Source organism: Ambystoma mexicanum, chromosome 4p (genome assembly GCF_040938575.1).
Source record: "Ambystoma mexicanum isolate Mex_15411 chromosome 4p, UKY_AmexF1_1, whole genome shotgun sequence".
Taxonomy (NCBI): Eukaryota; Metazoa; Chordata; class Amphibia; order Caudata; family Ambystomatidae; genus Ambystoma; species Ambystoma mexicanum.
In genome coordinates this window covers 982,695,784-982,715,307 of record NC_090927.1, presented here as the reverse complement: position 1 = coordinate 982,715,307, position 19,524 = coordinate 982,695,784, and the positions used below count along the sequence as shown (strand labels likewise).

Below are 19,524 nucleotides of genomic sequence, written 5' to 3'. Positions count from 1 at the left end.
TTCAAGACTTCGATTTGTGTTTTCAAATGTATCAAAGCCGTTTCAGTCTAGTGCCTGGGACGGAAACCGGATTGTCTTAGACCCAGGAGATTGTTAGAATCCAAATAGTCTTGAATCTGCAGGTATGCAGCACGGTCTAGTATTTTAAGCATGAAAGGGACGTTGGTGATAGGTCTATAGTTAGTAGGTATGCTTGGGTCTAAGGATGGTTTTTTAATCAGTGGGATCACCCATGCAGCCTTGAGATTGTCAGGAACAATACCTGTTTTAAAGGAAGAGTTCATAAAGACCGTGATGAACGGGGCAGGGTCATGAGCAGATTCCTTGATAATGGGAGCAGGGCAGGAATCGCCTTGACAGTTAGAAGGTTTGATTCTATTTTAATCAATTCTAAAAAGACATCCCTGTGCCACTGCACTGAGGGTCCTGTGTAACATGAAAAGACTATGCCTATGGAGTTATCTAAAAGTCCATAATCAAAGAACACAAGTGAAAAACACACATCAAAATACATGAAAGAGTGGGGAAAAAAAGGCTCACTCTTTCCAGGTAACAAATGAAGTCCTCAAAATCCAGCAAAGTTGCTGGGGGTCTCTAAGGTGAAGGGAATTAGCACATTTATGAGAATTCTCCCTAACACTTGGCACTCCAGGAGACCTCGTTTTTTTAATTTTTATAATTTTATTCATTTTTTAACAAACAAAACCTAACCATCACACCCAACATTTTCGGTTACAAGCTTCTTTAGCATACATTTGCATATTATTATTACTGTCTTCCCCCTGCCCCCATTTTAACTCGAGCCTCCACCTCAGTTCATCAGCTTGCCTTCCTTTTGGGGTTAATCCCCTTCATCGTTCTCGGACGTGTAATGTTAACTAGAATTGGCATGGGAGGATCTCGACAATGAGGCTACCATTTGTCTCCATGCTATCAGAGGTCCCACTTCGCCATCCTCCCCTCTACTGGCTGCCTCGTACCATATTACTGTCTCAGCTTCTGCCCATTTCAGGAGGACGTTCCACCATACTTCTAATCTGGGCCTGTGGGCTGCTTTCCAGCTCATGGCTATTCTCCTCCTGGCCAGGATGTAGGCCAGGTCCTTGAGTTTGGATACATGTTTTAGGTTGCGTGGTCTGGTAAATCCCCCCATCATGCATGCCCATATAAATTCCACATCTAGCTCGATTCCCTTTTCAGATAGTTGTAGCTTAACTTCCTCCCAGAATTTTCCCACCTCCGGGCACGCCCAGAACATATGGATCATCCCCGGCATCCACCTCCCCGCACTTGGGGCATTTTTGTTCTATACTTCCAAATCTGGCAACCTTTTTGGGGGTCATGTATGCCCTATGAGTGACATACAGCTGTATCTGCTGCAGCCTACCATTCCTAGACACCTTTTACTCCAGGAGACCTAGTTAGTGGGTCATGTAGTGGTGGACGGTTGGCATTTTACCCACAAGCCTGCCCTGCAGGCCCCCCCACACCCCCTAGCCCTCCGAGGGCATCCGAGAGGTGGCCTCTTGCTGGCTGTAATGAATTGCTCGAGTATGGAGGACCTACCTACTAGCTCCCCTAATATTTATAAGGATTTCTTTTCCATCTGAAGCAGACCCAAACGGAGGTAGTGAGGTTGTAGTTATATAGTGAGGTTGTATACAGGTCAACGATTCTCTCTATAAGTAGCTGCATGACTTGGTGGTACTCGAGATGGAAGCTTGGATTGTCAATTTAATTGTTAAATTAACATTACTGATCGTGAGGACATGTATTGCATCTTCACACAGAGACTCCGGCCCAAGTTTTTTGCTAGAGGGCAAGTTTATTCTTCTCAACCAATTTCTCCGCGGCCAATGGTGCTTTCCCCCGATTCACCACCACAATTTTCTCTCTTTGGACCTAATTCCTATAGCATTTTGGATTATCCCGCAGCATATTGCATCCCGCAGCCGGTGAGAGCCGGAGCGCCGCAGAACTACAGGGTTCGAACCTACTAGCGACCTCGACTAAACTGGCAAAGTTTGGTATGGACTGTGCCGAGTACTTGCATCACTTACCAGTGGCCTCCTGGCACAATCGATTTCTTTTACGCACGAATATCCATGGAAAGGTATTCGCTTTTGGCTGGGTTAGCTAGGGAGGCCAGGCTATTCCCAGCTTTTGGAAACTGCTCTGTCGCCAAGGGCAGACCCTACTCTAATAGACCCTACACCTCAAGCCCCTTCCTGACTCACTGCAGCCCTCTCAAGAAGGCCCGCTTTTTGTTCTACTTGCACGATAGTGCGTTTTTACACAAGTGTACTCTTCAGCACAAGGCTCCCCACTTCTTAGGGCTGGACTGCGAAAGTTAGGGAACGACTGAGGAATGGTCTAGTGCTCCTAGTGCGTTAACCCACCCTTCTTACAGGTTGTGGCTGGGTTTTACTGCTTTGGCGCATTAGAAAGCTATATATTATCATCTTGTATAGGAATTGTGTGGTAACTTTTTTATAACTGAAGTTTACTTGTGTCAATTGGTCCAGCCGACAATAAATGTATTGATATTTTTGATATACACTTGTCTAAGAGTAATTTGTGGTTTGTTACTCTGTGTGCTCATTGTGGGCTTCTGATCACTCTCACCCTCCTGAGACTTAGTTAGTCTTGACCGCCTGCCAAGCTACCTAGATTGGTCTGGCTTGTCCAGAAGGCTCCCCTGTTCCACTAAACTAGGGTAGCCTCCTAAACCTCTGCCCACCAGATCAGAGTTTAGAAATCCATTTTAACACCCTCAGACCACAAGTTTGTCCGATTCTTCTTTAGTTCTGCGTAATTTCCTTCCCACCCACTGTAGTGGGCTGGATCTGTTTTTTTTCCAGGAATAAAACTTACGGCTTCTTTTGCACCCCTCCCAGTACTTTGGTCTGATCATTTTGTGTTCCCTTTCATTGTAACAACTGTGGTTCAACTACCAAATGTTTCCCATGGTAACCAGATCTGTCGGTTCTGGAGCAGAATTGACCCTTCCCTTATGGCAGACCACAAACCATTTTATAATAGTAGATAGACAAGACCCCTGTACGACTACTTCAAGCCGTGACTAAAGTATATATATTAGCACCAGTAGAGTCACGGTTTCAGTTGTCTAAGCCTCCACACCCTGGTCTTCAGATAGCTTGCAAGCCTGTAAACAAGGGTGCCGCTGTTTGGAGCAGAGGTGGCGGACCGGGTACGACCCAGAAGCTTGCTTAGCCTATAAACACGCAGTGTTACACTATCACAAGAAAAATTCAAGTTCTATGCTAATCGGATCACAGAGGCAACATGGTCCTCCCGGGAGCTTTTCAAAGTTACTGAAGAACTTTCTGCTCTTCATCTGATGGTAAAAGACAGCACCTGATTCTCAAGTGCAATGTGAGGCTATCAGTGTTTTCTTTTCAGATAAGATCAGCCGCATTCATCAGGCTATTAGTGACGAGTACCATACATCGGGTTTGGCGGGCCTAAAGGTTAGCCCTCCTACTAAACAGGAGGTGGTCATTTTAATCATGCCTTTTAAGTTTGAATCTCTAGATGATTTGACTGTGGCCAGAGTCTTGAGCCAACTTAAATCAGCTTCGCCTCTTGACCCTGTTCCGCTTCATGTTTTTAAGGCTTTAGCCCCTAGAGCCATTCCTGCGTTCATTGCTGCTCTTCAACACTCATTTGCTTCTGGGGAGATTCCAACCTCCTCAAAGCATGCGTTGGTTATCCCTCTTTTAAAAAAGCCCCATTTGGACCCTAACATTATTGAAAACTACGGGCCAATTTCTCCATTGCCAGTATTATTGAAGCTTATGGAGGTGGTGGTCACTCCGCTCTTCTTATTTTCTTGAAGGTAACAACTGCCTGCACCCGTACCAATCAGGCTTTAGGCCCCTGATGGGGATGGTGTTGGTCATGGTTGCCCTTTTGGATGACTCAGCTTGGCTTCAGGAGCGTGCAGGGGTCAGAGTTATGATTTTGCTTGACCACTCTGCAGCCTTTGACACTGTGGACCATGGCATTCTCCTGACCTGTTTGGAGAAGGTAGGGATCTCAGGTAGCTGAGATTTAAAGTATCCTGGCCGCATTCAACACTGGCTAAAGAGTGTTTAATTAACGGATGGTTTTTCAGCCACAATATAAAGTAAGCACTTTTTCACTTTACATCCTATTTGCAGAGGAGAATACAATGCTTACAATTAAACTATTTTAAATGTGCTGACGCTTCGCACGTTGTAGTAATCTGCGAATTATCAACGAACTAGAAATAGTTATTCTGAATTTATTGCGGATACATGCAATCTTTACTTTTTTTCGATACCCTGATACGGCAAACTAACGCTCTTGAAGACTATTCCGGTCTTGGAAAGTGACACCTATTAGCTACTTGACAGCACCATTCCAAGTAAGCAACTGCGCCAACGCGGATATACTGCTCGCAGTGACATTTCTTGGCACTGACCTTAAGTTATACAAATTTGTGTCCCCAGAGGTAGACCACAAAGGGAGAAATTGAACTTCTGCACCAATTTGATTCTTAATTAATTGAAAAGGTAAGTGAGAACAAATAGAGGCACTGTATTCAGTGAAGACTATTAGGCTCTTATGCTATAAATCGTTCTATTCTCTAAATTACAATGGACAACTAATTAAAAGCTGTTCATATGTACTTCATGATACAGGTGACCATAGAATTGAAAAGTATCGAAAAACATCCTTTGTTTAAGTTCCATCACCATGCGAACAGAATAACCACAGAAAATCCCCTGAAGAATTTCGTAAATTAAAACAGAATGGCTTAATAAGAATGAAACATGTTGGGTTATTACTAGCCTGTATTTTTTTTAGGATGAGTGTTCTTAATAGGTTTTGATTAAATTAGCAAATTGTACATCAAATGAATTGCTTAGGAATTAGTATTTGCATTGTGTGTGTAGTACTTTGTATGTCCTAAAGTCATTTGAAATAAAAAATAAATGTGTGTACATATGGTTGAGATAGTTGCATATATTTCTGTTTATTTGTATGGTTTTACAAGATTATGTACAAGGTCGACTTAATTAACCTGTAGTTTTAATAGAGAATAACAGTTTTTCTACACGTTTTGTAGACTTGATTCTTAAAATTTCCTAATTGAATTAACGAATGAGGAGCGAATTGTATTCTTCTCTCCTCCGATTCCTTATTGTGTGGTCCCCTGTATGGACAATTTATAGCACTCGGACTTTATTCTCTATTCCAGGGATCTCGGGTATTCCCCCTGACATGGTTCTCTTCATTCTTGGCGACGGCACTCAAGACTGTTCTTTCAAGCTTCCTGCTCCCATTCTTCCTCTGTCGTGTGTGGTGCTGCAGGGTTCGGCTCTCTCTCCACTTTTGATTAACTTATACCTGCGTACTTTGACAGATTTTATCTCGGAGTCAGGGGTCCACTTTTATAAATATGCCGACGATAGTCAGATGGCGTTTAGACTGGCCTCCCCTGCCAGTGAGCATTTTTGAAAATTGAGAGACTGCCCATCTTATGTTTGCAAATGGATGTCTGCCAATTGGTTGAAGCTCAATGGAGATAAAAGTTTTGGTGTTCGGTCCCCAGACGGCTGTTCATACCTGGAGCTCCCAGTGTTGGCCCGACTACCTTGGCCATTGCCCTACCCACAGTGCATCAGTGAAAGGTTTAGGGGCGACATTTCTTCCCTCCGATTCCCTAGAAGCCCAGATAGCGGCAGTATGGAACACTGGGTCCGGGAAACTTAAGGTATTGAAGAAGATCCTCCCCTTTCTTCCGGATGACTGCCGTACCAAGTTAGTCACCTCATTGATTATGGGCTCCCTTAATTATTCTAACGGGATCTACCTCAAACAGCCTAAACCAGTGCAGCGGCTGCAGGTACTGCAAAATTCTGCAGCACAGCTAGTCAGGTTGACCCAGTCTAGGGGTCTGCTCTGTCAACTCCACTGGTTGCTGATTAAGGCTTGAATGGAGTTTTAAATCCTCTGAGTGACGCACCGAGCAATTCATGGCACTGGAGTCACTTATTTGCAAAACAAGTTGGAGCATCATCTGGTTAGGGCCCTTCCTTCTTCCTCTTATGTGCTTTTGAAAGTGCCCAGTTACCAACGTGCATGTCTAGGGCCGCTCCTTTTCAGTCCTGGCTCCCACTTCGTGGAATGGGCTTCCTCTGTCCCTTAGGGAAACTAAAGAATCTGCCTTTCCGCAGGGCTCTCAAAACTTCTTTTGGATATAGTTTCTCTTGCGGTTTGATCCTCTCCTCCTGAACAACTGTTTTTTGTGTGTCAGCGCCCAGACGCCCACAGGCCTTAGCTGCACTTCATAAATTATAATGCAATACTGTAATGCAATACAGTTAACACTCCAGTACAAACATGTGTGTGTGTTTTCTTCAAAGTAATTCATTGAACCCGAAAACAAATTCTGATGAAACAAACATGAATACAAACAAACATGCCGGGACATCATTTTTTACTTACCACAACAACTGGAAGAATGACCATGAAGGCTAATCCATAAACAAGCAACACCTATTGTTAAATAAAAAAATAAAAATTGCGTTATAATAGGCTAACAAAACTTCCTCAAAGCCAACCCAAATGTTTTGTATATCACAAAAGTGGTAAAGTGGAATTTAACAATATGTTGCAATAGAACACTGGTTTAAACATTGTATGTTCTGAATATCATCATAGAAAAAGATTGGAATACAATTTAATATAATCAACAAATACTTCAAAATCTCATTAACAAGAAACCGTTCACATGATAAAAAGATCGGTGATTACGGCGCTGATTTTACCTCAACCCCCCACCCCTAGACACCCCAACACATTAAAATATATATATGTGCAGTGAAAAGGGGGTCAAAAATAAGAAAAAACTTGAAATTTTCATCTGTCGCAGTAATGGTATAATTGTCCATATCCAAGCCCAAATCTCTGCGGCCTCTAACAACAGTCGAACTCTTTAAAATCTGCAAGGAGCTGGCCATTCCTACTGCAGTCTCCCCCCTCTCCTGTTCCCTCCCAGGTCCTCTGTACGGCTCTGGCTTCACATTTCACCACTAAAACTTAGGACATCCTGTCCTCGCTCTCCTCTTCCTCCATCATGCTCAAGCCCCCTTTGGCCACCTCTCCCCCTCTCCTCCTCACTGATAACACCAACAATGTTTCTAGACCAGTCTGATCTATGAAAGTGTCGTCTAAATAGGTGCTCCACTGCTCTTCCATAACCATCACCATCAAGGACCCCACTGCCACCCTCGCTCCAGCCTTGGACGATATCTGCAATCACTGTTTCGCCCCTGGATCTTTCCCTGCTCCCCTCAAGCCCTCCCTGTGCACCCCCTCCTAAAAAAGCCTTCTGCCAATCCTACCTGTCCAACAAACTACTGCCCGATTTCTATCACTCCTTTCCTGGGCAAACTCCTGGAAAAGCTGGCCATCTCCCAGCTTACTCTCCACACTGAATCTGTTGGTTGTCTCCATGACCATCAGTCTGGCTTCAGAGCAGCCAGAGGCATGGAAACTGCTCTCCTGAACACCCGTGAAGATCTGCTCTCTAATCTGGACTCCAGCACTCCCTCTGTCCTCATCCTCCTTGACCTTTCCTCTGACTTCGACACGCTCATTCACACCACCCTGATCAATTGACTCCATGAGAACCTGGGCATCACAGATGAGGCCCTGGCGTGATTGACCTTCCTCCTGGACCGACCCTCCCAGGTCGAACTTGGGTCCTTTTTTTCCACTTGTGCTGTACCCCAGGACTCTATGCTCTCACCCTGGCTCTTCAATGTCTATCTGGCCACTTATAGGAGAAGGAAGAGATCAAGCAGGTCTAACTTTGTTTTATGGGGATGGCACTCTGCTCTCTTTCAGGCTTCCCTCAGCCTCCTCTCCACCTTCACTCATTACTGACAGTCTATCGGCGATACAGGACTGGAATGTTCCTGGTGCCTGTGACTGGTGCCTTAATGCCAGCAAGACTGAGATGCTTCTCATTGGTTCCCTGCTCCCGCTTTCGCTCTCTCACTCTTTGGGCCCTCTACATTCGCCTTCCTGCGAGGCCTTCCTGTCATCTTCGACTCCACTCTCCTCCTCTCCTCACATGGACCTTGTAAAGAAGGCCCAGTTCCAGCTGTACCTCCTCAAAGGTATTCTACCTTTTCTCACCGTCTGCAGAGCCCAGGTTCTCTCCAGGTGAAACTACTGCAACAGCCTCTTTCTCAATATGCCTCACTACTCTTCGCCCTTAGCAAATAATCCAGAATTGGACTGCAAGACTTATCCTTGGCCTCAAGCCCAGGGATCATCTCTCTCCAGTCCTGAAATCTCTCAACTGGCTCCCAGTGGCTGCAAGATTCAATTTCAATACCCTCAACATCATCCTCAAGGCTTTCTGGGGCCAGGGCCATGGCCTGCAATACATCCAACTCTCTTCCGAAATACCTTCCTTCTAGAACCCTTTGCTCAGATACCTCAAACTCTGATGCTTCTCCAAGCAGAGCAGGGTAGATCTCTCCTCTGCAGGTGCCTCCCTCTGGAATGGCCTTGATGCTGCTTTCAGATTTCAGCCGGCCCACCTAAAAAGTTCCAGAAGCCGCTCAAGACCTTCCTTTTTCTCCTCTGCCTGCTCTCCCTTGCTTCCTTGTTAACTTACTTGTTCTGCTGTGCCAACTGGGTGCTTGGTACCCCCAGAGTTCACCGGGTACCAGGCTCCTCCACAACCAGTCTTCTCTGCACTGCTTCCTCTTTTGACTGCTTATCTCCTCCTTTCCCCCCCACCCCCCCCCCCCATCTCCTCCCCTTACTTTCTTCTATGCACTTACTCTATCAGAATTGTCCCAGGACCTAGTATGATAGCAACCTAGTCTGTCTCCTCCTCCCTCCCCTTACTGGTCTCCCCCCCCCCCACCCTACCTCCAGCACTATCTGAAATGTCATCAGGCCTAGTACGATAGTCGCTTGTTTTGTTCCTCCTCTACCTTTTCTGCACCCCTCTCCCTCACTTCTTGTTTTTCTCCAGCTCTACCAGAAATGTCGTCAGGTCAAGTACGGTTGTCGCCTGTCCGTTTACATTTCCTTCCCACTCTCCCCCTCCCTTCCTTATCTATGTCTTAGCTCTTGCACTATCTGAAATGTCGTCAGGCAGAGTACGATAGTTAATTTCACATCCTTGCTGTTCAAGGCCTGTAAGAATGTAATTTCATTTTCCCTTGTTCCCTCCCTTACCTTGAAACGCTTTGAAACACATTGTGTATAGGTGCTATATAAATAAACTATCATATCACTGCCGCCGGCCTACCGCACACTTAGGGGCTGTAACTGTAACACCCCCCCCCCCCCCCAAGGTCTCCTGCATGTACCCAGAGCCACACTGCCCTCCCTGATGCCCTGAACACGCTCCCTATTTCCCTCTCCCTTGCACACCCCCACCCACAACTTGCGTTGTCACACTTGCACGATACGAATGACACAAGGCCTAGTAGGATCATTTGTCTTCTCTCCCTTGTCTTGTGGCGCCTAGAAACACTTGTGTACAGGCATGCTATAAATGCCATATCATATCCTTGATAAAAAGGGATTATGCCACTGGTCTCCATCAATGTTGAGTTAACAAGCAGAAGGAAATGATAATTACCACAAATCCTGATATTACAGGTTTCATTACAAGTTAAGTCAGTGCTGAATGAAGAAAAGAAGACAACCTCAGCAATTAATCAAAGACTTACCAACATAGAATTCTTTTGGTCCACAATCCAAGCTGGCAAGGCAATACCAAAACTTGTAGCTGGTGAGGATAAAGCAGTTAAAATTAATTAAGAATGTTTTAACCAATATACATATAGTACACATTTTCCACTCAAGAAATCACGATTCCAAACACCATTGGACTCCAACTAAATGCTGTGATGATCAGGAAGCTAGATTATTCTCATATCATGCCAGTTTAATTGTTGTCCATGAAGCAAACCCTGCAAATGATTACACAGCTCTTCAAGCTAGAGGTTATTTCAGATTGTGGTCACTGTTCTTATTATGCATATGTTGTTTGCAAAGGACTAGTTAATGTGTGGCATATGTTCTCCAAGAGTTTATGGTGGCAGAATCTTGATGATTTCAGGTGACATGGAAGGGGAGACGAAAAGAACATTGGTGGAGATTACAGGCAGAGGTTGGGTAGGTTGCTAAGGAGGAGACGCTTGTACACCAGGAGGAGGTTGTTGGGGTTGTTGAGGGGGTGGAGTATAGATATCAGGAGGGGAGTTGTGAATAGAAGACAGAGGAAAGGTGAACACAGAAGGTGGAAAAGACAGATGCCCAAAGAGGGTTGGGGGGAGTTTAGAGAAGCACAAGAGAAACAGAGGCAGGTGCCTGAAGCAAGGGTGAAGTGAGGGGTTGGGGGAGGGGTGGTGCAGAAGGCAACAGTAGTAAAGAGGAGGGTGGTTTTCAGAAGTACAAAGGAGGTGAAGAGGCCGAGAGCTGTTGGATGGAAGGTGGATGGTTACGGAGGAGCAAAGAAAGTGAAGGAGACAAAAGGAGAAATTAAAGAGGTACTTGGGCGAGGGAGATGGTCGAAAGGGGTGAAGAAGACTGAATATAGATCACCGAGGAGGCGAACGAAGTTGAACACATGGGTTGGTTAAGGATAAAGGAGCTGGTAGAGAGATCAAGAAATTGTCCAAGAACGGATATGGTAACTAGACTATAGGAACACAGATAAGAATATGTGAAGCTGAGGTGGTGGAGAAAGCAAAGGGAAAGATGAGAAAGTAGGGATCAGAGAAAGAAGAAGTGGGAGGAGAAATCCGATGAATACCTGAACCCAGAGAGACTTTTTGGAACTTTGTTACCCCTGCATTTTGGTTAGAGACAACTGGAGTAACCGGACACGGAGTTGCACTTTTTGCCTTCCTCAGTTAATATTTTTCAACTGCACTGCAACAGTTCCCATATAAACCACTTGAAATATAAATTCCACACATGTGTCTGGTCTACTGTTCAGTCACCTATGGGGCACATGGAAAGCTTAAAGAGGCATCGCATATCAGTGAGGCAGGACTGTCAATTGCGTCTCCAGATGCAGCTAATCCTACAATGGTTTACCTGTAGTGCCTAGAGGGGCCCCCTGCTTATTGCATAATAATGCCATAGCTATGGATTGAAAGAGGAAACACTATTCCATCTAGGAAGAGTTTTAACTTACATTCCAACAACTCAGGTTTTCCTTTTCTCCTTCACTAGTAAATCGATTACAACAAATAAAGAATCTCTATAGTCTATGCATACAACATAACTATGTGAAAATGGGGTGATGAATGATTCAATGGATTACAAACGTTCAGAATTTGAAAATCTGTACAACAAACCCCAAATATCATCCTATATGCAAATCCGTGCCCCATTTTTAATAGTTCTGTTAAAAAAGTTGAATGACATGCATTACTCACCGTAATAGCATTTCTGATGATTGTATCTGCTTAGATTCACATGCTGTGCATATGGTCTGACATCCAGTGGTAACTGCAGAGTATTGCATCTTGTCTTTCGAGGATCGAAAGGGGACGTCCGCATAGGAGTGTCTGTAACACTATCCCTAACGTGACGTGTAGTGTACCCAAAATCCCTCACGCGCCAAGGTCCCTCAGATTGTATTTTTTCTGCCATGAGGGAGCCCAAGGACTATCGCGAGTGAGTACATAAGAGAGAAAATAGTAAGACGTCTATGTTCCTTCCACCAGAGCGGGGAGGAAGGGTGGGCGCATGTGAATCTAAGCAGATACCATCATCAGAAATGCTATTACAGTTAGTAATGCATGTCTTCTGATGCTTGTTAATCTGCTTAGAATCACATGCTGTGCATAGACTAGCGAGCAGTACCCGGAATTGGAGGTGGGTTGTGAGAAGGAACAGTAGTGAAAAGAGGTCTTAGTACTGCTTGTCCCACCTGAGAATCCGACATAGAACGGAGTATCTAGGCAATAGTGTTTTGTAAAGGTGTGTACAGAACTCCAGGTTGCCGCTTTGCAAATGGACTCTAGGGGAACATTTGCAATGAATGCTATGGAAGCCTCAGTGCCCAGAGTAGAATGTGCTCTAGGCTTGAAGGGCAGTTCTCCCTTAGCAAGAGTGTAATAAAGTGTGATGCATTTGACTATCACCTTGCGACTGCTGACTTGGAGACAGGATCCCGTCCTCTGCCAGCCGCCAATGAAACTAAAACTTGGTTTCTCTTTCTCAGTGGTCTAGTTCTTTCCAGGTAGAACGTGATTGCCCTGTGCACATCTTGCATGTGTAGGCTTCTTTCGGCCACGTTAGAGGGGCTCTGGAAGAAAGTGGGCAGTTCTATTGACTGGTTCATGTGGAACATGGAAATAAATGTAGGTGCAAATCGAGGGTGAGTGTGCACAGAACCACCTTCTCTCTGAACAGTAACAAATGGGTCTAGTACTGAAAGGGCCTTTATTTCACTAACCCTTCTTATAGAAGTGATAGCCACTAGGAAGACTGTCTTATAGGTAAGGTGTTTAAGACTTGCCTGGTGCATAGGCTCAAAAGGGGACCCCATGAGTCTAGTGAAAACCACATTTAAGTCCCATCCAGGAGCTGGGTTTGAAATGGGGGGGATGAATACTCTGAACACCTTCCATGAAAGCCTTGATAACTGGTATTTTCCACTACAACACCTTTTGTTGTGACGTAGTGTAGGCTGAGAGAACAGCTAAGTGCACCTTCAGGGAATTAAAAACCAGGCCTTAATCTAGTAAGTGAGTCAGGTACAATACAATGTGAGTAGGAGAGCAGTCAATGGGATTGACGCACTTGGCATTACACCAGATAATGAAGCGTTTCCATTTACTGGACTAGCAATATTGGGTGTTGGGTTTCCTTGCTTGCCCGAGTATGTCCATACATCTCTGAGGGAGTTGAAGGTGTCTGAACTCTATGATTTCAGGAGCCAGGCCGCTAAGTTCAGAGTTTGCGGGCATGTGTGCAGTGTTTCCCCCCTGTCCTGAGATAACATGTTGTACGGGCAGGGCAGCTTCATAGGAGGGGAGAGGGACATCTCCATCAGATGAGAACCAGGGTTGGCGGGCCCACATGGGGGCCACCAATATCATGGTGACTGGTTCCTGGTGCATCTTGTGCACAATCTTGTTGAGTAAGGGAGTCCGGGGTTGGGGGGGGGGGGGGGAATGGGAAGAGTAAACACATCTCCCCGACCATGTTATCCAGAGCCCGTTCCCCTTGGAGTGGTTCTGTGGGTACCTGGAGGCATAATCTTGGCATTGAGCGTTCTCCAGAGTTGCGAACATGTCGATCTCTGTGAAGCTCCAATCTGCGAAAACGTTGGAGACAATGTGTTCGTGTAGTCACGATTCATACTCTACGGGCAGTGGGAAATCTCTGCTGAGCACGGCTGCCAGAAGATTGAGTTCCGCTGGAACGTGTGGGGACAACAGGATGTTTTGGGACAGCTTGGATAGCCCTGGAGAGTGTGCCTCCTTGTCTGTTCAGGTAGTACATGGCTGTGGTGCGGTCTGTCAAGATCAGGACGGTCTTCCCCAGAAACTGTGTTTGAAAGGCTTTCAGTGCTTTGAATACCGCTAATAGTTGCAACAGATTTATGTGGTTGGATGCTACTTGTGGGGACCACTCGCCGTCGCCGTCTGTTGAAGCAGGTGAGCCCCCCCCACCACCCCGGGAGAGACGCGTCGGCCGTGAGAGTGGCTTCTACTGCAAGGGTGGTGAAGGTCTTCAAGAGGTTTTCCCTCGACCACCACTGCAGAGAGAGAACGAGGGCTGGCGAGACAAATCTTCCCATTGTCCGCTGGCCTGACACCACTGGCTGTTGAGCCACTCTTGCATGGGACGCAGACGCGCGTGAGGAACTAAATAAATGCAGGACACCATCATTCCCAACAGTCGCATGGCTTTGCGTACTGTCGCTTCCCGACTGGCTACATACTGAGGGATCTGAAACAGCATGTTTTGAAACCTCTCGCAGGAGGGGAAGACGAGGCTGCCTTTCGTCCGAATTAGAGCCCCTAGAAACTATTTGACCTGACTGGGGTCAATCCCAGACTGAAAGAGGTCTGTTGCCTTCTGCGTGTTCAATAGGCATGTTTCGTGGGACTCCCCTGTTATGAGCCAGTCATCGAGGTAAGGGTAAACCGGGATGGATAGTCTGCACAAGTGTGCTGCCGCTACTGCCAGTACCTTTTTAAACACCCTTGGTGCCGAGGCAATGGCGAAGGGGAGTACTTTGAACTGGTAGTGCTTGTCCTCTATCATGAACCTTAGGTACTTTCTGTGCGCAGGCAACATTGAAATATGAAAGTATGCATCTTTCATGTCCAGTGTTGCCATGTTATGACCCTGTTTCAACAGCGGGATTCCTTCCTGTAAAGTGACCATACAAAACTTTTGCGGTTTGACAAACTTGTTCGCTGGGCGCAAGTCTAGCACAGGGCATATGTTGAGATCCTTTTTTGGGTACAAGGAAGTACACTGAATAAATACCTTTGTTTACCTGTAGAATAGGGATGACTTCTACGGCGTCCTTTCCTTCCAGCAGGATCCACAGGTGGTCCGGCGTCTGACGTCTTGATTTTGGCAGTCTGAATTGGGGTGGTCAGGTAAATTCTATGCAGCACCGGTGGGCGACTGTCTTGAGTACCCACTGGTCTGTTATCCCCTCCCATGCAGTAAGGAAAGATGTTATACATCTCCCCCCCTCCAGGGTGGCATGGTAGGGGATAACAGACCAGTTGGTACTCAAGACGGTCACCCACCGGTAGGTCATTTCTGACCAGAGGCCGGGGCGCCTGTGGGGTTGTAACCTCATCCTCTACCTTTCCCACGCCTCTGTCCTCTGAGTGGATAATTGGTGGAAGTATTAGACACTTGTCCCAAATTCCAGTTGTTGCCTATATTATACTGGTTCTGGGGAAAACAAGATTGCCCACGAAAGAACCGGCGGGAGCCGCTTCCTCTCTGAGGAGAGGGTTTCTGGGAAATCTGTTGAAGGGACTTGAGTCTTTCATGCCTGTTTCCAGTGCATCGTCCACTGCCTTGCCAAACCGGTTGGTCTCCTCAACGGGTTTGTTTATGAGGGCTGCTTGGGTCTCCGGCTTGAAACTGGAGTTCCTCAGCCATGGATGTCGCTTGAGCAAGATACCTTGTGCCAGGGTTCTTCCCGCTGTCTCTGCAGCGTTTAGAGTGTTCTTGAGCACATTCTGGTTGACTTGCTTGCCTTCCGAAACGATGGCGAGCAACTTGGTCCGTGTAGGTTCTGGCACTTCCTGGACATCTGCATAGCTGCACATAGCGTGGTGTTATTAGCTATTACGCAGCAGACGTTGTAACCCTCTTTCCCAGTGCATATAGTTTCTTGGACGCCTTATCGGGTGGCGCCTGTTACGCTCACCTTAACTCTGCAGGAGCACCTGGAATCTCAATGCCGGGCCATGGGGAACCTGACTGCTATGGTACTGACTGCTCCACCAGGGCAAGAGAGTCTATGAACAGAATACAGATAAGGTAAGGAGTGTTAGTTCTACGTGGAATTCAGCAGGTGACCTCCCCTTCCTCCCACACCCGTGGTCCCACCCCTACACGTGAGCTCACCTTGTGTTATGAGGTAGGGGACTCTCCGTCCTGCTGCTCTGGTCAGCAGGGGCGCAATGTTCGGCTGACACCAGTTATTTCACTGGCGTGAAGTCTATTGGGGGACCTTCTATGCAGATGCCCTTAGCGCCTTGCACTCCCAATTGTGTGCTGCTCCAATGACTCCTGAGTTGCTTCACTCAAGTGTATTTCTTTAGTTCTATGCACCACAACAGTGGAATGTTCAGTATTCTCTGTGACGTTTGCATGCCTGCATATGGGCAAAGTTGGAGTGCTGTAATAAGAGCTGTTCTGCACACTGCCTTGTATTCAAGTTCAGTTGCATGCTTAATTCTTACGCGCAATTGGATTGCTGCCAACTCTTCTCATTCTTTTCTTTGCAGGACCGGGAGGAGGTAGCTGAGTTCCGTACCTCGTCGCGTACACCGTGGAAACAGAAGACCGGGAGCAGAAGAAACCGCGGGCCGCGAGAGGAAGAGTCGGGAGCCGACGCGGAATGAGGACCAGACAGCTGCGGAACTAAGACTGTAAACAGTGAAATCCTGAAACCCGAATCGACTGCAGGACCCGCCGCGGAACGCGAAGGTAAGGGCTGCCGGAAGGCTGATGAATCCGGAGCGGAGAGATGACTCGGAGGTCCACAGGATGGGCCGCGGAGCAACAGTGAGCGTTCAGCTGCCTTGGGCAGAGTAACATGAAGTGGTGGAACACACCTGGGTGTGGCTTAAATAGCCAGCCACACCCAGAGACTAGACCGCTTCCAAAGAGGCAGAATGGAATCCTCCATGTTGGGTGTGATCAGGATTATACTGAGCTCAGTGATTGTGCCAAGAGTGCCATGCTTGAGCCCAATTGAGTCCCTTCCTATTCCTAGATACTAAGTTGTGATAATGTGGCATTAGTCTGTGGCCTGACTGAGAAATCCCTGAAGTGGATGTGTGTAAGTGAGGGGTTGTAGTCGTGACAGCGCCTCTCCTGCAGACAGGGGAACACCAGCCCATTTTCTAGTAGTGGTGACCACTAAAGAATTTATAGTAGCATGTCCCTTGATGTAGGCAGGGTAGACGGAGAAGAACGAGACAACTTTTCCACCCTAGGGTTGACCACCCTGGTTTGGGCTGGTGTCAACAAGGAAGGTGCTAATCTCCTCTTAATAGAGTTCAACAAACGGATGGCCTGGCTGGCCGGAGGTTTTTCTTTGAGTATATCCCTCCACAAAATCAGAATCTGGTTAAGCTTCTTGAGTGGCGATCTGAAAATGGTCAGCCGCCTTTTTCAAGATGGCGTTAAAACGCCATTTGATCATCCACTGGGGAGGCTTGGCGGGCCGGAGTGGAGTGGAGGAGGGGTGAATCTATGCACAGGGCATTGGGGTCCTGCATGGGAGAAGGGGACGTCAAAAGTTTAGCATCAACCTGACGGCCGTCTTCCCAATTGTGTATCTGGTCATTCACATTGTAGCTTTCCAGAAAGGTGGCATCCTCATCCTGATCATATGTGTCCATAGCATCATCATCTGTAAGGACACAAGTATACTCCTCATGTGGATCTTCCAAGGTCCTTTGAAACTTGGATACAGGTGTAAAAGAAAGGTCTCAGAATAATTTTTCTAATCTGTCCATACATTCCTCAAATTTCTCCCTGGTCCATGAGGATGAACCAGAGGGGTCCAGGAGAGGAAAATCTTCCTTGTGATGTCGAGATGTATCCCCTAATTTACTTGACAAAGGCACAGGACTCTCTGCATAGTCCTTGCGAGGTTCGGGACGCTGTGGCGTGTCTTTCGGCACGTCTCTAGTCCGTTCTTTGTGCTTCGCCGCCTCCTTCAACTGTTCCTTCAGTCTAACTACCGAGGCAATCCTTGTGATGCTCTCGCCAATGCTCTGGGAATCTGGTCGATCTACCGGCTGAACCCGGAGGCTGAGCGGTGGATTTCGGCACCACCGGGGCCTTAAGCGGGTCTGCGAGTCCTCCTGAAGAGCTTAGACGGCCACGTGTTTTTTAGTGTTAGCACCTTTTAATTTGGATTGCCCAGTCGCAAGCCGCAGCTGCCAGGAAGGCTGCCGATCGGAGGATCCCATCGAAGTTTGACAGTTCCGTTGGTGCTTTGGTACGCTTAGACAGTGCCGCCCAAGCAGAACCTTGGGTTGTGTGCTTGGTGTTATGATCGTGTGCGCACCGGTCGCTGGGTGTTTTCCCCATAGCGTGACTCGCGTCAGGCCTGGTGGGGTCAGGGGATAGGCTTCGGACCGAGAGCAGTCCGCCGTTAGGTCAATGGCTTCCAACACAGAAGTCTGGTCATGGCTAGTGCCCCATCACTTTCGGCAGTTGCGACGGTGCGGGAAGAACATTGCCCACCGCTTCAAGCAGCGCTCCTTAAGCATCTTAGGCGCAGGAGTCAACAGGCCGCGCAACCCGCTTCTTTGTGGTCGAGGGGCAGACAATTGTTGCACCTAGATTGCTCGTATTTCCAAGGATATATGGCCCTACACGAGGGGCAAAATCTAAATGGCGTCTTTTCCATAGTGAAAGACAGGTACAGCGATGACAAAACCCATGGAGCAGAGGGTGAAAGAGGAAAGGCATACTTTTAAAGAATATGGCCACCGTGACCCCACTCTCCATACTGTATAGGCCGGCAGCTCCGCTAGGATGAACAGGCGTCGAAAGTCTGCAGCAGTCTTCAGCGTGGTTTCACAGGATTCAAATGTCAACGTGACTTAACGGGAATAACGACAAAGTCGATAAATATGACAATACCGCTATCTATATGTAAGAGCTCTGCATTAGGGTGACCAGTAATCTGGGCGGAAAAAAACAATCTGAGGGACCTCAGCGCGTGAGGGATTATGGGTACACTACACGTCACCTTAGGGATGGTGTTAGACACGCCAATGCTGACGTCCCCTTTTGAAAGACAAGAAGCAATACTCCATGGTTACCACTGGATGTCGGACCATATGCACAGCATGTAATTCTAAGCAGATTAACAAGCATCAGAAATTAATGATACATGCCAAGGCGCTGAATGACTGGAATATAGAACCTGCCTCACCTGGACAAGCAGAACCAGTGTTCACATTTTCTTGAAGGAGTTAAGTTCATACACTTTTTGAAGTTATTTGACGGTCACCATCATGCATCACATTTTGTTACATTTATCACATACTCTGTTGCACATACAAATCGATTTTATACTTTTCCAGCCATGCAAGGCTCAGATATCAGGTTCAATACGTGCCGTCTGGGCTTTTGTAGTTCCGCTAGATATTACCGGAATGGGGCCCATAGGTCTTTGGCACGGTTTGTGGGCAAGAGAAATGTAACAAAACCCTCCTTGCATTCGTTTATATACGTCAGGTCTCTGAGCCATGCCCGTATGGTGGGGGCAGTCCTAGCCTTCCAATGTCGCAAGATATTTCATTTTGCTTCTGGACAGGCTACGTTAAATAGTCTTTGCACCTTAATAGGTACCTTCCCAATAGCGCCCAGGGGATATTTCAACAGGGTAGGAGGGATTGGGGCGTCTAGTATATCACTCAGGATGTCCGCCACCCTTTCCCCAAACCCGAGGATGAGTGGACAGGCCCAATACAAATGAAATGAGTCAGCTTCTGTGGACATGACACATGGAGCACCTGGCCAACTTTCCTTGGGTGAATTTTGCCATCTTTTCTGGTGTAAAGTGTAGGTGATTCAGGACTTGTATTAGCCTTAGATTTGCGTTGAGGGAGACTGTCTTAGTGAGTTGACAATTATGGGCCCATTGTGTGTCGTCTAGTGACATTCACAGATCTCTTTCGCATATAGCTTTCATGTTGTTGCAAGTAGGAGTATAGGACTGTACTGTTTCATATAATGTGGAGGTGC

The 19,524-nt window shown here is 46.8% G+C and overlaps 1 protein-coding gene across 1 annotated transcript in view; it reads right to left on the bottom strand.

Annotated features, from left to right (window-relative positions):
* Window positions 1–19,524, bottom strand: part of SEC63 (SEC63 homolog, protein translocation regulator) — a 1,285,673-nt gene that overhangs the window by 952,709 nt on the left and 313,440 nt on the right. The window contains exons 6-7 of the mRNA XM_069606555.1: window positions 9,756–9,814; window positions 6,499–6,549 (exon numbers count right to left, since the gene is read on the bottom strand). Of these exons, the coding sequence (XP_069462656.1) occupies window positions 6,499–6,549; window positions 9,756–9,814 (110 nt within the window). The remainder of the gene's footprint in view (window positions 1–6,498; window positions 6,550–9,755; window positions 9,815–19,524) is intronic.